The following is a 19,530-nucleotide window of genomic DNA, read 5'->3' as shown; positions in this document are numbered from 1 at the left end:
TTTAAAAGAAAAAGGTCAAATTTGTTGTATTTGAACAATGAAAATCTTTTTTAATATTATGCACATTTGGATATGTCGCGCGCTTTGGGTGTGCGCTCCACATACGTCACCGCCACAGGCCCAGTGCGCATGCGCCATTGATTTGACTTGAGGAAGTGGTTGGGACAGGCAGCAGAAGCGACAGAGAAGCGTTTGGGTTTTTTTTATTCCACTTTCGGAGAGGATACGGTCTCACAATGTCGGGATACGACGACAACCCGTTCGCTGCGCCTGTCAGCGATAACCCCTTCAATGTAAGTGCGCTGGTTTTAATGGTTGCTGACTTATCATTCGTTAAAAGGTAGCCAGCACGCCAAGAAGCTGCCTGGGTGGATGTGGGGGTGGAGCTTAGGTCTCCAATGCTGAAAGCTAATTGGTTAAATGCCCAAGATGGACAGGCGATCGACCAATCGGCGAGCTCCATTCGAAAGCAGGCCGGGCTTCTTGGTGGGTTTAGTTGCAGGAAGTTAAACTGTAGCCAAGCAGGAATGTGTGTCAAACATTTCTTAACCATTTTAAAACTTCTTCAGGGAAAGAAATTTATATAAATATCTGTATTTTCACTATCTTTATGTGTTATGTTCAAATATCGTCGTTTACATCTGAAACTTTTTCGACTTCCAGGCTGTTAAAGTTTTGTCTGTACTTCTGAAATCGGTTGACTCTGGTTTGTTTTGTACCATGGTCATAGAAGTAGGTTGATTTTCACACACACACACACACACACACCTCAGTTCATACTGTTCTCTAATCAAGGGAAAATCTTTTCTCAGACCTAAAACTGAGTATAGTTGATTTGGGATACACACACCATCTGATCGCTCTCTTTTTTTTTACCATTTGGTTTAAAGCTTTCTGCAGATTGAGTGTTCCCTAACCGTTTATAAAGCACTCACTGAAATACTAAATAATACAAACTACAGGTTATTGTCCTACAATCATACATACAGCAAAAATCCATAAGTATGATAATTATATGTTCAACACATACAATGTAAGGTCCAACTACATATGAACTGTATTTATATTAATCTTAAACCTTTACCACGTTTTAAAGCGTTACAGTTCTTCTTTACTGTAAATTTCATAGCAGGTTTTTAACATTCTCAACAGATTGCTGCCAATTTTTCATTGCATTTCATTAGAGGCAGCCAGGGTAACAACAATTAGACCATGTCTGTGCCCAATGCAAGAAAGGTTTCCAACATACAGAAGTCTACAATTCCATTTGTGCTGGCTTTTTTTGTTTTGTTAATTCATTGAGCTCGCAAATCTTTGCGTCACCCAGTTTGTAGCACAGAAAAACCCGAGGAGAGGAAGATCATTTTAAGGAAATTTAGCCTTTCACTTGCTATTTTTCCTACATTTATCTTTATGACATAGGAAACACATAGTTTGGTGCTATCTTTATATCAACTGACATATTTTGGTCATGATGTGCTTTGATCACAAGTCTAAACTCATTAATCATCAAGGAAAGTGTAATCTTTCAACACCATTTTAGATAAGCTATAATCTGGCTTAGTTTCTATTCCTTCTTTTCCTTACATTTTCCTCTGCACTTTTGGTCAAATACAAAAAAAAAAAAACTGTGTCAGCCAACACTCCCAATTAAAACGGTGTAAAGTATCTTCGTGATGTCAGCCACGTTGCATGACACATTGTCCCGTAGTAAGGCGTCTCACTGCATTGGATCAGGTGCAGAGGAGCGGTGACGTCACTGGAGGCTGTTGTTTGTTTGACGGGCGTGGAAATGTGTGGATAAATATTGTCTGTAGCTCCAATCGCTAACCAGCTGTTACACGACTCGGCAGTTTTACAAGAAGTCGACGAATTTTAAGAAAGTCAATATTTACAGTGCTGTTTTATTTGACCTTGCTTGAATGCAAATGCGGTGGTGTGCAGTGTGAAGAGCAACTTGAGAATGCTTAAGAACAATATTTGGCTGCAGTTATGAAATGAGGACGGCAAACACACCTTGACAACAAGTGGCGCTTGCTTCAAATCCTGTTTCAGAGAGGTTTAGATCGGGATATTGCTCCGATATATCTGGATTATTTTTTATTTTATTACTTATGTCAGTGTATACCCGACCAGTGAATGATTATTGAGTGGGGATGTGTTGTGATTACTCTACACTTCTGAGCTGTTGTTTGGAAAGGATCGGTGACTTGTTTTAGCTTGTTCGGCTGAAGTTGTTTTTTCAAGCCTTTCTGTTTTTTCATTCGGTGATGTTGTGCAGTCTCATCAAAGCTACAAGCATTTCCTCAGCAGTGGGACTTCTTCTTTTACATGTGATATTTTTCGAGCTCCTGGACATCATTTAATAGAAATATACAGTACTACTGTTCAATGAACTAGTTTTAGGCCCTGTTTACACGACAACGTTTCACGTGACAACACCGAATCCGCTAAATAAAAGGAGTGCGGTTACACTGCAGCAGCGGACACAAAGACAATGGTGTAGTTAGTATGCCGGGCCACGAGAGGGTGCTGTTGCTAGATTTTGTAATGAAACTACACAGACGTGTGTGCAGAGAACAAAACACTATAAACGTGAAGAAAATGGAGAGCACCCGACATCCGCATGGACTGATGATGCATCGGATGCTATCAGGGGTGAGTCTCAACTATAAAACTACTGATATGGGCGATAAAACTAGAATATTGACCACGGGTGGTACCACCGCCATGTTTGTTTACAACTGAATGAGCAGGAGGGAGGGGGAGAGATGTGCATGCGCAGTAACAGGCTCTGTCGCCTCCATCAGTCTCTGCAGGAGGGATTTGCGCCCTGAAAGAATCTTTCCACCTTGGGAGCCGGATTAAAAACTCTGCAGATACAGTGCATCCGCAAACTGGTGCCGCGTAAACGGACCCCCCAAAAGTGAAGAAAGTTTTGCGGATACACTCGAATTTGTTGTCGTGTAAACGGAGCCTTAATCACCCGTATAATGCGAGGCGTGGAGGCGTGATCCTGATTCCTGCTGGGAAAGCGTACAGGTGTGTCAACAACAGATAAGCAACAATGAGCTCACACTTTAAATCACATGGCCACTGAGTGACGAGCTGATTTCGTGAGAGTCATCCATGCAGGAATAGATTTGCTTCAGATATTTGAAGCAGATTTGCCTGATTTGAGTTTTCTGCTGTCAGATGTTCCTCAGAAACTGGGATTTTGGTTCTGGGATTTCATCATTGTTGTATTTGATCAGTTAGACACAATTAACCAATAAAATAAGAAGACCTAATAATACACCGACAGTTGATGACAATTTGTCCTCAAAGTTGATTTGTTAGAAGTAGGAAAATTGAAGGATTTGTTTCAACTATCTACAGAAGTGCATTTTTTTTCTGGGGTGTTCCTTGTTCTGCAGAGGTCAGTATCGATCCTGGGAAGAAAAAGTGATGAACCATTGACGTCATTATAGATGGTCCAAGCTGGTTCATGCATGTGGTCCCGTTTACATGACAACGTTTCAAGTGAAAACGCATTGTTTTTGCGTTTTTGTTTCTGAAAAGCTTCATGTTTACATGGCAATGTTTTGAAAACGAAGTTAATTTACATGGAAATAGTAGAAATGCTGAAAGCTATGCAGTTAGAATGTAGGGCCACTAGTTGGTGCTGTTGGTTGTTTTTGTAATGAAACCACACACGTGCACAGAGAACAATATGCTATAAATATTAACAATGGGAGGACACAGTCATTCATATGGACAGACGACCAAGTTAGATTGTTATCACCGTCACTGTCCACTATAAAACTACCAAGTCTCTGGAGAATTTGGACGGGGACTCATGACACTCTGGAGGCAAACGTTGTTACTGTTCATCTACTCGCACACGTGCAGAACTATTTACTGGTGACCAGTAGCGGCGTTTCCTCCGTCAACACGAGCATTTCCTGGAAGTTGTGTTTCCCCCTGTTTACACGCAGACAGAGTTGGAGGGTGGCTTCGAGCACCGTTGTCTTGTACATAGGTCCCCAAAACACAAAAGAAGTTTTTTATTTTCAATTGAAAATGTTGTATAAAGGGGGCCTTGGTGTTTTACAGTCCAACATGTCAGAGTTGTTCATTCATCAAGACGGGCCCTATATGAGTTTAAGCTGATAGTCACGTTATGGCTGATGCCTATATGGTAAACTATTTGATATGTTTTTCTTGGGTGTATTTTAAACGGTATCAAAATTGATTTCACACTTTAGTTCAGACTTTTCTTACAGAATTGCACAGGTGGTCAATCTAAATCATTCAATCCTGCATCATTTTTCACAAACGGTTCCAACTACCAACTTATGTCTTATGTCTTTAGTCTCAGAGATGGGTCACCTGTAATTTTGAGTCTTGTCTTGCAAAGTGCCACTGTATTAAAAGAAAGAAATGATTATTGGCAGCTGCCAACACGCTGGAATCAGGCCCCATTTACACAACAGCCGTTCCAGTGAAAACGTTATAGCTTTTTCGTTTCAGAAAGCTTTCATGTTTACACGACAACGCTTTGAAAACGATGTCCCTTGATACAGAAATAGTTTTCATGTTGGGCCACGAGTGACTGCTATTGGTTGTTTTTGTGATGAAACCATACTGCCATGCAGAGAATGATTCGCTATAGACATTAACGATGGGAGTACACAGACGTTCTTATGGACCGAGTTGGATTGCTATTCTGGGTGAATCTCAACTATAAAACTACAAAGTCCCAGGAGAATCTGGACTGGGAGTCCTGACACTCTGGAGGAAAACAGTGTTGTTATTGTCCATCTACTCACGTATGTGCAGAAGAACTATTTACTACGGCCGTGGTGTATGTGTTTCCTCTGTCTACATGTAGACAGGGTGCGAGCTTTTCAGAAAGGTGCGTTTTCACCCATTTTACAATGAGAAGGGGTCGGAGCATTTTTACAAAGTTCCACCTTGTGAGCCATTTTCAAAAGCTGTATTTTCAGTGGCTCTGAGCACCTTTCTCATTTAAACAGACACTCAAAACGCGGCAAATGTTTTGTGTTTTCACTTGAAAACGTTGTGCTCGGGGCCGTGTCTCAACGTATTGGGCCAGTACAGGCAGTACAAACAACGGTTCATTTCCATTCATCTCAGGATGCGTTTGACGTGACACAGCCACGACAGTATGAAGGGACTGACAGGAACCTTCTTTGGTTCTGAGCTGCTCCAAACAGAGAAGGCGTTGACACCCATCTGCTGTTCGTCATATTTAATGAAACTCCACTTCAGCTCGTCCCCAACACCTCCTGGAACATGTTTAGTGTTTTTACAGCATTCAATCTCACATCGGAGAGTGCAGTTTAAACAAACAATGGGCTCTGTATCGTTAGAGGTCTATCATTGGTTTCTCCCAGGTAATGATTCAACAGCACCAGTTGAGAGTATTGCAACAATAACAGGTTGGTATTGCACTTTATTTCATGACTGGATCAGACACAGTCGGACTCTGCACAGATGTTGTAGTTTCGTCAGCCCCTGAGGAAATGAAAACGTTCTAAAAAATGTTTTTATCCCAGGTGAAGTAGAGAGCGTCTTTCAAGCCTCCACCTTATTGCTTATCTGCACCCAAAGTCTCTGTCATAGTATGTTCCCACAATGATTGAACCATCTATTTTTGATGACCAAACTACGCAAAAAAATCTGTTATTAACGAGAAATATAGTTGTAGTTGTACATTTCTAAATCATTGGCTGCAGTTACTACATTTTCCTTTTTCTCTTGAAACAAATTAAAAAGTGAATTCTCTTTTGATTTACGGTTCTCATATTCAAATATTCAGTAATGTTTATGTTTTATTTGACCTTTTTATATATATTTGATATCTAATTATGTATCTGGATTTTAGATAATACAAAATGTATACGGACATTGAATATTCAAATGATTGAATACTACTTCTGTAATGTAATAACTTAAATCATTAGAAAAACATTTGAATATAGATTTTAAATATTTTCTGACACTATCTGCAAGTTATTCTATTATTGGTTGTTATACTGTCTAGACACGAAATTCTTCTGAAATGAAAACTTTCTGTCAGTGGATTTATAGGTCCCATTTACGCGACAATGTTTTCAAGGAAATGCGAAACTTTTTTTTGCCTTTTGAGGGTCTGTTTACACAACAACGGAGCTCGGAGCCCCTGAAAGCGTAACTTTTGGAAAAAAACACTCCGTCTCCATGGAAACGGGAGAAAACGCAACTTTTCTGAAACACCGCTACAGGTCATGCTCACCACGGTGGTAGTACATAGTTCTTCTGCACATGCTCAGTAGATGGACAATAACAACAGTGTTTTCCTCCAGAGTGTCAGGACTCCCCCAGTCCAGATTCTCCTGGGACTTGGTAGTTTTATACGTGTGTGTGGTTTCATTCCAATAACAAACAAGAACACCCACTATTGACCTGGCATGGCAACTGCATTGTTTCTGTGTAAAGGGACATCCTTTTTAAAATGTTGTAAATATTTATATACATACATGATGGTGGCTTAGCGGTAGAGTCGGTCGTCCAATAACCGGAGGGTTGGCGGTTCGAATCCCACTCTATCAAACAGTCGTTGTGGCAAGGCACTTTACCCACATTGCCTCGTATGAATGGGTATGAATGGTGCATGTGGAGGGGCCGTTGGCGCAAAATGTCAGCATGCCCCAGGGCAGCTGTGGCTACAATGTAGCTTAGCATCACTGGTGGGACTGGTATGAATGAATAATGGTCTCTGTACGCGCTTTGAGTCAGCTCGAAAAAAGCGCTATATAAATCCAAGCCATTATTATTATTGAGGTCAACGAGTTTGTTCAACTGGAGCATTCTTTTAAAGTCATATTCAGTGTATTTCTCTTTAGTTTTTGTCTGACGAGTGCTTCTCTCTGTGTTTTTCAGGACCCTTCAGTCACACAAGTCACCAACTCCAACGTAGAGCCGGTGGACCAGTACAACCCTTTTCCCTCCCAGTCCAGTGTAAGACATCCGAGAGCCTCATTGTTCCGCAGCTTCATTGATTTTTACACGTCTTTGTTGCTCAGACGGAACATTATTCCCTTCCTTCCTGCTTGTTTTTCTCTGTTCCTCCTCCGAGCTGGTGACTCATTAACCTCTTCTCAGCGTTGTCACCACGTTGTGAAGATTCAGCAGTGAGCCACAATATTTAAAAATTCAGAATTAGTGAAGGACTGTCAGATAGATCTATAGCGGGGGTGTCAAACTCAAAGATATAATGCACTGTGGTTACCACGTTATCATTAATTCAATTAACCATTTCTGGTACAATTTAAATGATGAAAGACAACTCTTTATGTGTGTGGGGGCATCAGCAGAAGAAGGAAAATGGCTGTATGACTAGAATAAAAAGCTGAAGATGTTATTGTAAGACTTGTCTGTAGTTTTTAGTGGTAATTTAGGAATAGAGCATCCGATCACACTGATTTGTAATCAAACAGCATGAAGATTTGGAATCAAAGCACATTTTGAGAACTAGATATGCCAGCATTGGCCTCCAGCTGACTGGAGACTTTGAGATATAAAGGCGTCATTTCTCTGCTCGTCTTTGTCTTCCAGGACGGCCTGGCTGCTCACACCACCCCAGCCTCCACCTCTCCCTACCAGCCTGCTGTGTTACAGCCGTCCACAGAGCCCAGCCCGCAGGTGGGAACACACCCGAGTAGACTATATGTTGAAGCGGAGGACTTACCAAATACCCTCCTCCCATGTCTGTGTGTTATTGGCATTGTGTTGTGCTGTAGGCTTCATAAGCTTGGTGAAACATGTTCCAAATGTTAGAAAGGAAACCTGACTATATATAAAGGAGAGCTGATGCAGAGAGGATTTCTTTTACAATTTAGCCATGAGAAGGAATTTTAAGCCTGATTTTGTCAAACATGATCGATAATCGTATGGGCTGCCATCAAAGACAACAAATGACCTTCAGTGGCACCTTTTAGACCACAGCCCTGTTTATACGACAATGCTTCAATGAAATCGCATCGTTTTTGCGTTTTCGTTTCAGTAAAACAACAGAAAAGCTGAAAATTATGTCGTTTTCATGTAGGACCACTAGTGGCTGCTGTTGATTGTTTTTGCAATGAAACAAAGCAATACACTAGAACAGGGGTCTTCAATTCCGGGCCTGGAGAGCCGGTGTCCTGCATGTCTTAGCGCTTTCCCAGCTTCAGCACACCTCAATCTGAAGTTGACGTCATCGTCAAGCTTGTAAGATATGCCAAGTAACGAGGAAACCTAAAACATGCAGGACACCGGCCCTCTAGGCCCAGAATTGAGGACCCCTGCACTAGAACATAAACAATGGCGAGTACACAGACATTTGTGTTTAAAAAGCATCCACTCAAGCTTTCTATATTACAGAACGACAGAGACTCGCAGCAATCAGGCTAATTTAAAATTCTTTACCTGGAGATGCTCTATTTTAAATTTGGACTGCTTTCTGAGTGTTTAAATTGCCATTTGTCTTGATCTTAATCTTCAATCCCTCGTTTAGGCCCTGTTTACACAGCAACGTTTTCAGGTGAAAACTGAAAACACCTGTTGCATGTTATGTGTCTGTTTACACGACAACATTGCTTGGAGCCTCTGAAAACACAGCTGTTTGAAAACTGCTCTCAAGTTTTGAAAATGCTCCTACTCTCCATGGAAACGGGAAAGCGCAGTAATTTGAGGACGCTCGGGCTCCGTCTCCATATAGTCAGTGGCAGCGCGTGCACACCACGGCAGTAGTAAATAGTTCTACTGCGAGTAGATGGACAGTAACAAACATGGTAGTTTTATAGTTGACATAATAACAATCCAACTTAAGTCGTCTGTCCATAGCAGTATCCGTGTATTCACCATTGTAATTGTTCATAGTGTATTGTTCTTAACACGCGTTTGTGGTTTCATTCTATCAGCACCCACTAGTGGATCTACGTGAAAGCGACATTGTTTCCAGTGTTTCTGCCGTTGCCGTGTAAACACAAAACTTCTCTAACAAAAACACATAAACAAAGCATTTTCACTTGAAACGTTGTGTAAACTGGGCCTCAGTGTCAATGCAGCCTTCCTCACTCGTAGTTTCTCACCACTAGTTCAGGGGTTAAATGTCAAATGCTGACGCTGTGATTCAGGCTTGTATTTACTCGATATATTTGCCAGGTCTCATTGGAGCACGTGTTCTGTGTCCATATCCTTTATATGTAACAAGAAACCTCTGCACTGTGTACCACCAAGCCACATCTTAGAGCATTTGTTGAGTAAAGGATTTCTGACCTGCTTTTTTTTTTTTTTTTTTTTTTTTTTTTTCTTCTTCTTTTTCTTCTTTTTTTTCTGCAGGCATCTGCTGCTGCAGCTCAGGCTAACCTGCTGAGGCAGCAGGAGGAGCTGGAGAGGAAGGCTGCCGAGCTGGACCGCAGAGAGCAGGAGCTCCAGAGCCGAGGCCCGACAGGTCATTAAAGACAAAAAAAAAAAAAAAAAAACTTTTTGCTGCTGCAGTACTATCAGACGCAGTACAGCTATCTGAGGCAGGCAAACAATGTGCCGCGTGAGCTTTTTTTATCAAGAAGACAAGGAATCTCACTTTGTGCTAAATGATACTTTACTAAACCAGTGAAAAATTGTGAAATATTGACACAAACTGCCTGAAAGAGGTCACGAAGCGACTGAAAAGATAATCAGATAATCAAAGAAATACATTGTGTGTGTGTCACCCACAGCCAGGTTGTCCTCTCTTCCCTCGCAGCACCAGCGTGACTGACGTGTGTTTTCTCGACAGGCAAACAGAACAACTGGCCTCCACTTCCCAAATTCTTTCCCATTAAGCCGTGCTTTTATCAGGACTTCTCAGAGGAAATCCCCCAGGAATACCAGAGAGTGTGCAAGATGATGTACTATCTGTGGATGTGTAAGTATCCACGTGAACTGCTTTTACCAGGCAACAGTCCGTCTCGCGTCTCTAGATTTATGTTGGTCACGTATTGTCCTGGAGGCTTAGGGCAGGTGTGGCAACTCACTCCTTAGATCTTGTAATTACCAGCATGATTGCCACCATTTTAATTCTGAAGCAGAAAACCGCTCAGTGAGAACCACAAATGTAAGATCCCGTTTACGACACAACGTTTTCAAGTGAAAAGGGAAAACTTTCGTTGTGTTCTAGCGGGTCTGTTCACACAACAACTGAGACCCGCAACCTTTCTGAAACGCTGCACATGCGAAGCACCATGGCCGTGCTAAATAGTTCTTCACACGCGCCAGTAGATGGACGATAACAACAATGTCTTTCACGAAACGCGAAACCTTTCTTAAACAAAAACACCATAATGATACTTTTCACTTGAAACTTTGTGCAAACGGGGCCTTACATCGATTGATCAAACTTTACTGCACTTTTCGTCCCGAATGCAACACAAAGCGCACAAATGACAAAGACAATAATCTCAGAATAAAACATCCACGCCGGTCTCTTAAAGAACAGAAACATAGACACGCAAACGTTTGCATTTGAAAATATCAAAATATCAAGCACCTAATGAGAGACATTCAAAACAGCAAATTAAAATAACTGAGTACAAAGATACGAGCTAATGACTAAAATGACCGATAAACAATTGTGCTAGAAAAGAATAAAGACGGTAGAAAATGCTGAATTATTATATGAAACATAAAATCATGTGATTTAAAATGCTTGATAGAATAGAAAGAAAACACACGAATACTCGTATACTTCACGAAATATTAGAATATGAGCAGAATTCTTTTAAAAAGAGGGTTTTAAGTTCCTGTTTAAAAGTGTACACTTCCAGATCTGGCTTATTTCAGCTTCTTTAGCGGTTGAGGATGACGATGGAAATGATAAGTGAACACGCCATCCTGAAACGGTACGTGAGAAACGAGCGTGATTTGTAATTCCCTGACCGACTCTGCACTCTCGTTCCTCAGTTAACTGCGTGACTCTGTTCCTCAACCTGCTGGCCTGCCTGGCTTATTTCACCACCAGTACCACCAACGGTGTCGACTTCGGCCTCGCCATCCTCTGGGTCATCCTCTTCAGTCCTTGCTCCTTCCTCTGCTGGTACCGACCCGTCTACAAGGCCTTCAAGTGAGACTCCCTTCATGAATACGACAGCTACAGTTGGCGTTTAGTATCTTTAAAGAAGCTCAAACCATCCTTGTCACACAATCTGGACTTCTGTAGCTTTAGAGGTGATCGTTGCACCGATAACAAGAGACAAGTACTCATACTTATCGGTATCGGTGCATCCCTGATTATCTCAACATCTCTACATCTGTAATATTGGAAATGATTGTTACACATTAAAGATAACATTGAAACTATTAATTAAGAAAAATTAGTACAATAGATCTGTCTTAAAAAAAAAATGTCCTTGGATAAAAGTACTACCCGCTAACGCGCATTTTGTTTTTTAATCTTCTAGGACCGACAGCTCCTTCAGCTTCTTCTTCTTCTTCTTTGTGTTTTTCATCCAAGTGGTCATCTTCATCATCCAGGCTGTGGGCATCCCCGGCTGGGGCAACAGGTGAGCTGCATCCTTGAAAGCAAGGTTCAGTAAACGCTTCGCAGGAGTCGTGAACAAACACTAACATTCAGTCGTACTCGTGCAGTGTCTCTGTCCTCAGAAGTAGCCTGCCTGCTTGTTGTTTCTCGTTGCAGTCTGTTGTGACTTCCTGTCCCCGTTCGTGCCTCCTCTCCTCACTTTCTGCATTCTTTCATCTCTTCTCGCAGACTTTCCGTCCTTCAGCCTCTCGTCTGCTGGTAACTCTTGTAAGTTTCTTCTTCTGCTGCTGTCACTCCTCCTTGGCTCCCGCTCACGTTGTCACCTCCCCGGTTTGAAAACAAAGAGCTGCACCTCCTCGGCCTTCATTCTCTGTCTAATTTCTTCCACTTTTTATCCCGTTTTTGTGATACTTTTGTCTTCCTTTTGTGTTTTTGTGAGTAATCTGAACCACGATCAACCAAACAAATAAGAAAAGAAGATTCGGGCGGTCATAACGGAAAGTTATGGCGGTCTGTGTGTGTGTGAATGGTCTTAAAAACACCCAGAATATGAAAATGATAAGAAACTAGAAAAAAGAACTAACAGAATTTATTAGTAAATTTACCACCGATTATTTAAAATCGACTTTATTTTCTGGACGATAACACACTTTTTTCGTTGTTTGGTAAATCAAAATCTACCCGTACATACCCTCTAGGACCACTAGATGTTGCTGTATGACCACTGTTTGCTGCTGCAGCACCACAGCAAAACGCCTACATTATTATTATTTCCCATTCAGTAGTTGGATGTTCCTCTATGGGAAGTGGGAACAGTGCCACTGTAGCTGTAGTTGCCATATTGTCCAGACTGTACATTTTTATAGTTGTTTGTCAGGTCATTTGGCTGTATTAGATTATTAAGAAGAGATTTTTAACTCAAAAAGTAAAACAAATCTGTCAAAATGACACACCCACATACCGGATCTATTACAGCAGAATAAACACACTTCAAAAAAGTATAGAATGCCATTTCAAGAACATTTATTGTGCAAAACGGATTTAAAAAAAACAATAATAATTTTCCAATGTTAGAAACAGCACCTTGTCCTTACACAGCGTAGCACCACACTGGTGGGTGGGGGGTTGCAGCAATTATACGGGTCTCAAAATGATTATCCGGACACCACCACCACGACCCAACATTCAGATAATTGGGTCCAGTCCTTGTATTTTGGCCCGTTGGTTGTCTGTTCAACTTGCCAGGAAAACCTGTCCGATGTCTGTGTTTGCCATGTTGTCCTCACTAAGTTAACAGTTAACCTGCCCTGTGCACACGGATTTGTTGGTTCAATACTTGGTGTCGCCCTTTTCGGGATAGTTATCTGTAGTTTACTTGGATACTCGCGACTACCCGACCCCGTGCAGGACCCTGCTGTGAATGGCGGCCCGCCACTCCTAAACGAATGTAGAGGAAACACCGGGTTTCTCTGCTCAACATCTGGCTCGCTAAAACCAAGCCAGGTCCTTGTAGCAGGGTTCTCACCAGGATTCTGAAGTAAAGGAAAAGCCAATTAGTGCACTAAATTCTTAAGAATCCCATCGGTAGAATTTGGTGCACTAGTTCACCTTTCCTCTACTTCACAGGAGAAGAGCGTTATAGTATACTGAGCTGTTATACATTACTCAGTCCCTAACAATTCTTTCCCCGTCCTCTGTGGGATGTGGAAACTGTTAGATAATGTGTGAATTCTCTGCCCTCTGAGTCTGCTGGTAATCCTTTTGCCCATGTATGATGTCCACTCTCTGTGTCGGTAACTTTATTTGGCCAAAATGCAGGATTATTCATATCAAGTGTCTGATCAGTTTCTGTTCCCGCCTGCTCGTATTGCCCGTAACGGGCCGTTACACTGATGTGCTGGCGAGAACACTGTATAACCAACGTTGCACCGGTCTTCTTTGTGAGCGCCGCCTCCTCCTCCCCCTGTGTGAGCGGCTTGCAGCCGCTGCCATGCTTTCGATGACATCATCAACAGGCGCTGTTGGGGTAGGCTGGTATGGTCAGAATCTCTACCGTGGACCAAATTCCTATCGTTTCTCCCGTACACCGCTTGTACCGCCCACCCCTCGTGTATACCACCTTAGACAACTGAATCTGACACTGAAAGCAAAATGTTGGCATAAAGCCAACACTGCACAGCATAATTTAGACTACAAATGAAAAATTCCGCGGTATAAAACAGTTGGGGTATTGGAGACGTGTATACGGCAGAAACGCTGCTACTGCACGTGTGCACCACCGCCGCGGTTAATAGGTCTTCTGCTCATGGTCAGTCGACGGACAATAACAGTGTTTCCTCCAGAGTGTCATGAGTCCCAGTCCATACTCTCCTGGACTTGGTAGTTTTATTTTGACGGTCACCCGGAATAACAATCCAACTTGGTCGTCTGTCCACTGGAAAGTCTGTGTACTCGCCATTGTTTATGTTTATAGCGTGTTGTTCTCCTTTTCAGCATCTCTGCCGTTTCCATAGAAACTGACATGAAACAAAAAAACGGTGCGTTCTCACTTCAGACGATGTGGTTTAACCCTTAGACTGTCGAAGGCTTAAGATATTTTGCTCCTTACCCACGTGGCTTCCATCAGTCCCTGCTGTTCACTGGATTAGTCTGGCTTGTCTGAAGAAGTCTCCACAAAGGAGAAAACCTGTGGCTGGACCTGAAGCTTGCAGTCAGCTGACATCAGCTTGGACACATTGATGGTTTTGGAGATGATCTGCAACGACGAGTGGGGGAAATCCCTCTTGAGAAACGTACCCGGAACGTCTTGCCTCTGTGATTCTTGACAAGAGTTCAGCCACAGGCTCGGGCATGAAATAGTTATTCCCCGCTTTGCTGACAATCTGTCTTTCAAATAACAGGCTGACCTTTTCTTTGTCGGTGGGCAAACTCACGCACTCATCAGGTGGTCACACGTTCATTTCCCTCACCGTATGACGCTCACATTATTCCAGTGACGGCCTGTGTGTTGACTGCTGCTCTGTATTGTTTGTCTGCAGTGGCTGGATCGCTGCCTTCACTGTCATCGGGAGCAACAAGGCTGCTGGGGCCATCATGATCATAGTGGCTATCCTCTTCACTATTTGTGCTGGGATGTCTGTCATCCTGCTCAAAATGGTAAGAAACGATTCCCCTTCTCTTAACTGGTAGATTAACAGCCGTGACTGATCGGGTTAGCAATTGCTTTATTCAGGGAGTAACGTCTACTTTCTTTGAATGAAGATAAATAGGTTGTTTGCGTCATGTGTTCTCCAGCTAAATAACCAAACTCACCAGGACACAAACCCGAATGTGAACATGAGCCCATCTTTACTTTTAAATGTCAGTGACGAATACAAGACGACACACATCGACGTGTCCCAACAGCAACCGGGAGACTTTTTGTTGTGCTTCAATCGGGGCCAATTGGTCTCCTCTACCAAAGTAACGACTGAAATTACAGACCAACATTTATTTTTCTTTGATCCAAAGCTGTCAAACACATTTTAATTTAGGTTCCACGTGAAGCCCAAATTCATCTCGAGTGGGCCGGACCATAAAATTCCTTCATAACCATTAAATTTAATTTAACACTGAGCAACAAAAAAGGACTGCAATCGCAACATGAAGCCAATTTTAATGTTAAATAAAACAACCTTCTCCTATAGCTGCTGTATTATGGATGTTTTTTATCGCCTTACCATGACACGTTCTTACATGTCGTGGTACAAAATTAAGTTCTCTAGCCCGGGTCAACACCAAAAATATAAAAAAATTAAAAATGAAATAGAAGTAAAACAGAATAGAAAAGTACCCTAATTTCCGGACTATTGACCGCAACTGGATATAAGCTGCACCTATAATTTAAACATAAAAATAAAGGAATACTACGTGATGCACCTGAACGCATCACCCATGTATCGCCGGCATGAAGCTCGTTAAACCGTAAAAATTCCATAAATCGCTGAGTCATTGTTTAAACCCCGAGGTTCAAAGCGTGTGAAAAAAGTAGCGGCTTGTAGTCCGGAAATTACGGTAATATAAAATAGGCACAATATAAGGCAAACAATATATACAGTGTTTACGTACTGAACTGATGGCAAATGAATAAGAAGGCGTGTGACATGTCCGTGACGGTGCAGAGCTTCAGGGCGCCACCAGAATTCTCACAGCTCCGGGAAAGAAGTGACTCATGGCTCGGCTTTGAGGCTAATGCTAGTTTGTTAGCTCGATAGCTCAGCTCGGGTCTCAGTGTCGTGTTGTCTCGCTACTCTGAAGAAACTAGTTTAAAAATCTTGGAAATGTTTACAGTTCGCTTGGTGGTTTGGCCGGATTTGGAGCCTCTCGTAGGCCGGTTTTGGCCCACGGGCCTTATGTTTGACCCCCCCCCCAAATCTAAAATCCAACAAAACATAGGAGCTTTGGTGTAAAGTCTGCTGCTTTCACACTTATCTCCTCTCGTTTCTCTTCATTTTGATTCAAAGTATTCCCACCTTTTTAAGACGACGATGTCACATAGCTGCAGTAACGCGGTCCTCTTGGGAGAAATGTGGTGTCGGTTCGGGTGTTTGCAGCGTTGTGATGTGTTTGTTCTGGCCTGCAGGTCCACAGCATGTACCGCCGCACCGGGGCCAGTTTCCACAAGGCTCAGCAGGAGTTCTCTCAGGGCGTCTTCACCAGCAAAACCTTCCGGACGGCCGCGGCCGGAGCGGCGTCCTCGGCCGCGCAGGGGACCTTCCAGGGAAACCCCTGAAGGGTCAGCTGAGCCGCAGCTCAGCTCCATTTTAACAGCTTCAGGTCTTTATGTCATCAGGTGGGTGGGGAGGTGGGGGTGGGGGGGGGGGGGGGGGTGATCAGCTGGAGGGTCGTTTCGAACTCGCCTGCAGGATTCAGACCTGCGACTGTACCTGTGGACTGACTCGCGCTTAATGTTTCTGAATCCACCCGACCTGATGACGTACAGACCTTGAGCGTGACGGGGCTACATTATAAGCTGTCACCATCAGTGCACGTGTGTGTGTGTGTGGTTGTGTGTGTGTGTGTGTGTGTGTGTTAGCTTTTGCAGAAGACACACATCTGGTGCAAACTGTGGTGTCCAGCGTTAATGAAGTTCACTGATTGCTATTTCAGACGGTTTTGGCTTTGTATATTTCCTGTGCACTTTTTGCCAATGCTTCTCAGTGTGTGTGTGTGAGAGAGAGAGAGAGAGAGCGCAAGTGTGTGTGTGTGTGTGTGTGTGTATGCGTGTGTGTGTGTGCGCAGCATGCTGATTACAGTGCGGCATGCTTGTGTTTTTCCACTCTGACGGTGGATCCCGATCCTGTAAAATAGATCCGATGAAGTGTTTCCTGTCTTTTGGTTGACATTTATTCAGTCTCAAACATTTCTTCTCTTTTCATGTGTCGCAGATTTTTTTTAGTCCAGAAAGGACTAAACGTAGAAGACGAATCCTTTGCTTGAGTTTTGGAGATTATTCTCGAGGTTCATTTAAATCAAAACTTTTTGTCCAGTAATAAAAAAAATAAATAATAATCCTCCACTGCTCTTTATTGTCAGCTGCTTGTCTCTACATAAAGGATCAAGGAAATCAGTGATTAACTGTTAATTGTTTAATGAAGATGAAATATGAATAATAATTTGATGGCTTGTGAGCGAGCTTCAGGTGTGTGCCTCACACAGGGAAACCAAAGCAGTTCTAACTAGAGATTCACCAATACCACTTTTTAAAAATGAGTACGAGTGTTAACCTTTTGCTACTTGCCGATGCAGAGTACCGATATGAGTACTTATTAAAAGCCATAAAGCCTAATTCATACTCCATACACCAAGAATGTGTGAAGGTTGTGTGTTGCCACAAACGGTCTTCGTAGAGCCTCTGCGTCGACGCTACGCGCCGCTCCAACGACCTCGAAGTATCGGACCCATTACTAGTGTGGTTATCGGCGCATCCCTACCTGTACTCTGAAAAAGAGAATAAAAAAGAGAGCTATTATGGTAAAACACGAGTTTTTCTGTTTATAAGTCGGTCAAAACCATCAATCCATCAAAGGCATGTCTGGTTGTGAATCCGTTTGGCACCGCCGTGTTTCACACTCCCGAAATATAAATGGCTCTGAGTGATCACATCTCCACAATTAAAGGGGTCATATTATGCAAATTTCACTTTCTAATGGTTTTCCAACAGTAATAATCGTCCCCATACCTGGAATGAAGAAAGTCTGTCCTCTCTCTCCCTGGCTTGTTTCAGTTTTTATAAAAGTGTGTTGCTCCACCGAGCCAATCAGAAATCAAACCCTATATAGCGTCATCGGGGGGTTTAGCCAATCCCAATCAAGGTAGGCCCTCCCTTTGACTCCTCCCACAATCAGGCAGCTCTGCTCTGGCACATGGCACCACGAGAGGAAGTACTTCCTCCTCTTCCCAAGATGGGCATGTGTGGGCGGGGCCAGTCCAGCTCACACAGACACAGCAGATTCTGAATGCAGCTCCTATGATCCAATATTCAAATGGAGGAAAGTCAAAGAAAAGCTGGATTTGGGGGCAATAAACTTTGAATATCATATTTTTGGACCAACGAGACCATGTGAAAGTGTTGGAAAGCTGGATTATATGAGCCCTTTAATCACCGTTACCACTTGATCTACTCGATACTCCCTCTGTTGGTTGTGTCGTCCATTTTTTTCAAGTCAGAAGCCTTCTTGCCAAAAAAGAAAACAAACATCCGTTGTAATTTGACACCAACATCATCATCTCACAGCCCAACGTTGTAGCGGCCTAAAGCATGTTTGTGTAAAATAATGGAAAAGCATAAAAGAGAGAGGGGTGGTGCAGAGTGGTGAGCTTTAACACTTTGAGTCAGGTTAACGCCGTCTTCTTCTTTTCAGGTGTTCCACGTCTGGCCAGTTTGAATCTTTGGGGAATCACGGAAGTGTTCTAAGGGATCTAACGTTGACATAACATTTACCTTCCTCAGAAACTTCTCCTGCCGCGGTTCGTTTTCACTTTTTGTTGCGCGTCTTCACAGACCTCGGCGTCCTCGTCGTCTCTCGCTCTAAATTATTTGCATCCTGGTGTATATTTTGTGTGCGATTTCTCACGTCGGACAGCCTTCAGACTGTTTGTGTTTGTTTGTTTTGTGCCGGTTTCAATCCTCCACTGTGCTGAAATACAAGCTGCAAATCCACCTGACCCCACGAGGTGTTCTCGCACCTCGTTTTAAGGTCTGCTCCGACATTCATCGACTCGTGAGCGGATTATTTTTTTTATCGGTTCATTTTGTTTTCTTTCTGGATGCAGTGTACATTCTGTGCCTTTTATATTCCAACATTTTAATATAGCGTCAAATAAAATGCTTTGCTTTCATTAAAAGCTGCTACTGTTTTATTCCCTGTCAAGTTGACGTCTGATCCTTTATTGGTTTCGATTCCTGTTTTGGTATTTTTCAAGTTTTATGGGAGAAATTCTGCCAGGCACTTTGTTTTCACAGATGTTCCTCTTATCTTTGTTTATTTTGTTGTTACTTTCTTTACGATTAAACCTTTTTGCAGTTTTAAATAACTGAAAATGGCTCAGATCTACCAGTGGAACAGTTCTGCTTTGTTTCAACAGTTTGAGTCATTTGTGCATTTTTGCATCAAAAATTCTACTCTAGTTTTTTTTTTTCTCGAGTTTAAAAGTCTCCTTTCTGAATAAATCATTTCCGCTCATAATTCAACACATACAAAATTACAAACATCATCAAATACTGTTCATTTTAAGTGACAAAGAAAAGCACCTCTCCTATAAATTCTATGAATAACTTGGAATACAACTGAAAAACAAAAGCAACAACAGAATTAAAAAAAAAAACAACTGAAGAAGGATCTAAAGAACATAAGAATGATATTCCCTTTCCCGCATCATCCGTCTGGCCTGTAACCCCTTAATTATTTTGTATTTTACAGAGTTTTGAAATTGGACGGTGATCT

At 42.4% G+C, this 19,530-nt stretch overlaps 1 protein-coding gene across 3 annotated transcripts; it reads left to right on the top strand.

Moving 5' to 3' along the window:
* The first annotated feature begins 125 nt into the window (after nucleotides 1–125).
* Nucleotides 126–18,955, top strand: LOC308116823 (secretory carrier-associated membrane protein 2-like). Of its 3 annotated transcripts, none has more exons than XM_080475248.1 (10): nucleotides 126–293; nucleotides 6,928–7,005; nucleotides 7,603–7,689; nucleotides 9,367–9,478; nucleotides 9,806–9,934; nucleotides 10,969–11,128; nucleotides 11,466–11,567; nucleotides 14,584–14,701; nucleotides 16,167–16,319; nucleotides 18,448–18,945. In XM_080475248.1, exons 1-9 carry the CDS (start codon nucleotides 237–239, stop codon nucleotides 16,314–16,316), a joined length of 993 nt encoding a protein of 330 aa, XP_080331374.1. In that variant the 5' UTR covers nucleotides 126–236; the 3' UTR covers nucleotides 16,317–16,319; nucleotides 18,448–18,945. The 3 variants fall into 3 exon arrangements, 2 of the variants coding, with proteins under 2 accessions (XP_080331374.1, XP_080331373.1); XR_013935792.1 differs by having other exon boundaries at nucleotides 130–293; nucleotides 16,167–16,376; nucleotides 18,448–18,955; XM_080475247.1 differs by having other exon boundaries at nucleotides 16,167–18,955.
* Nucleotides 18,956–19,530: the final 575 nt, after the last annotated feature.

The sequence above is a fragment of the Lipophrys pholis genome (genome assembly GCF_963383615.2).
Source record: "Lipophrys pholis genome assembly, chromosome: 11".
NCBI lineage: Eukaryota > Metazoa > Chordata > Actinopteri > Blenniiformes > Blenniidae > Lipophrys > Lipophrys pholis.
Note: the sequence above shows the minus strand (reverse complement) of the source record. Positions and strands in the feature narration are given on the sequence as shown.

What these genes read in the sequence shown, in the direction of transcription:
- LOC308116823 (XM_080475247.1), top strand. Translation starts at nt 237, where the DNA reads ATGTCGGGATACGACGACAACCCGTTCGCTGCGCCTGTCAGCGATAAC. An exon ending in TCAGCGATAACCCCTTCAAT is followed by an intron (nt 294 to 6,927) that starts GTAAGTGCGCTG and finishes TGTGTTTTTCAG; the next exon opens with GACCCTTCAGTCACACAAGT. An exon ending in GATGTACTATCTGTGGATGT is followed by an intron (nt 9,935 to 10,968) that starts GTAAGTATCCAC and finishes CTCGTTCCTCAG; the next exon opens with TTAACTGCGTGACTCTGTTC.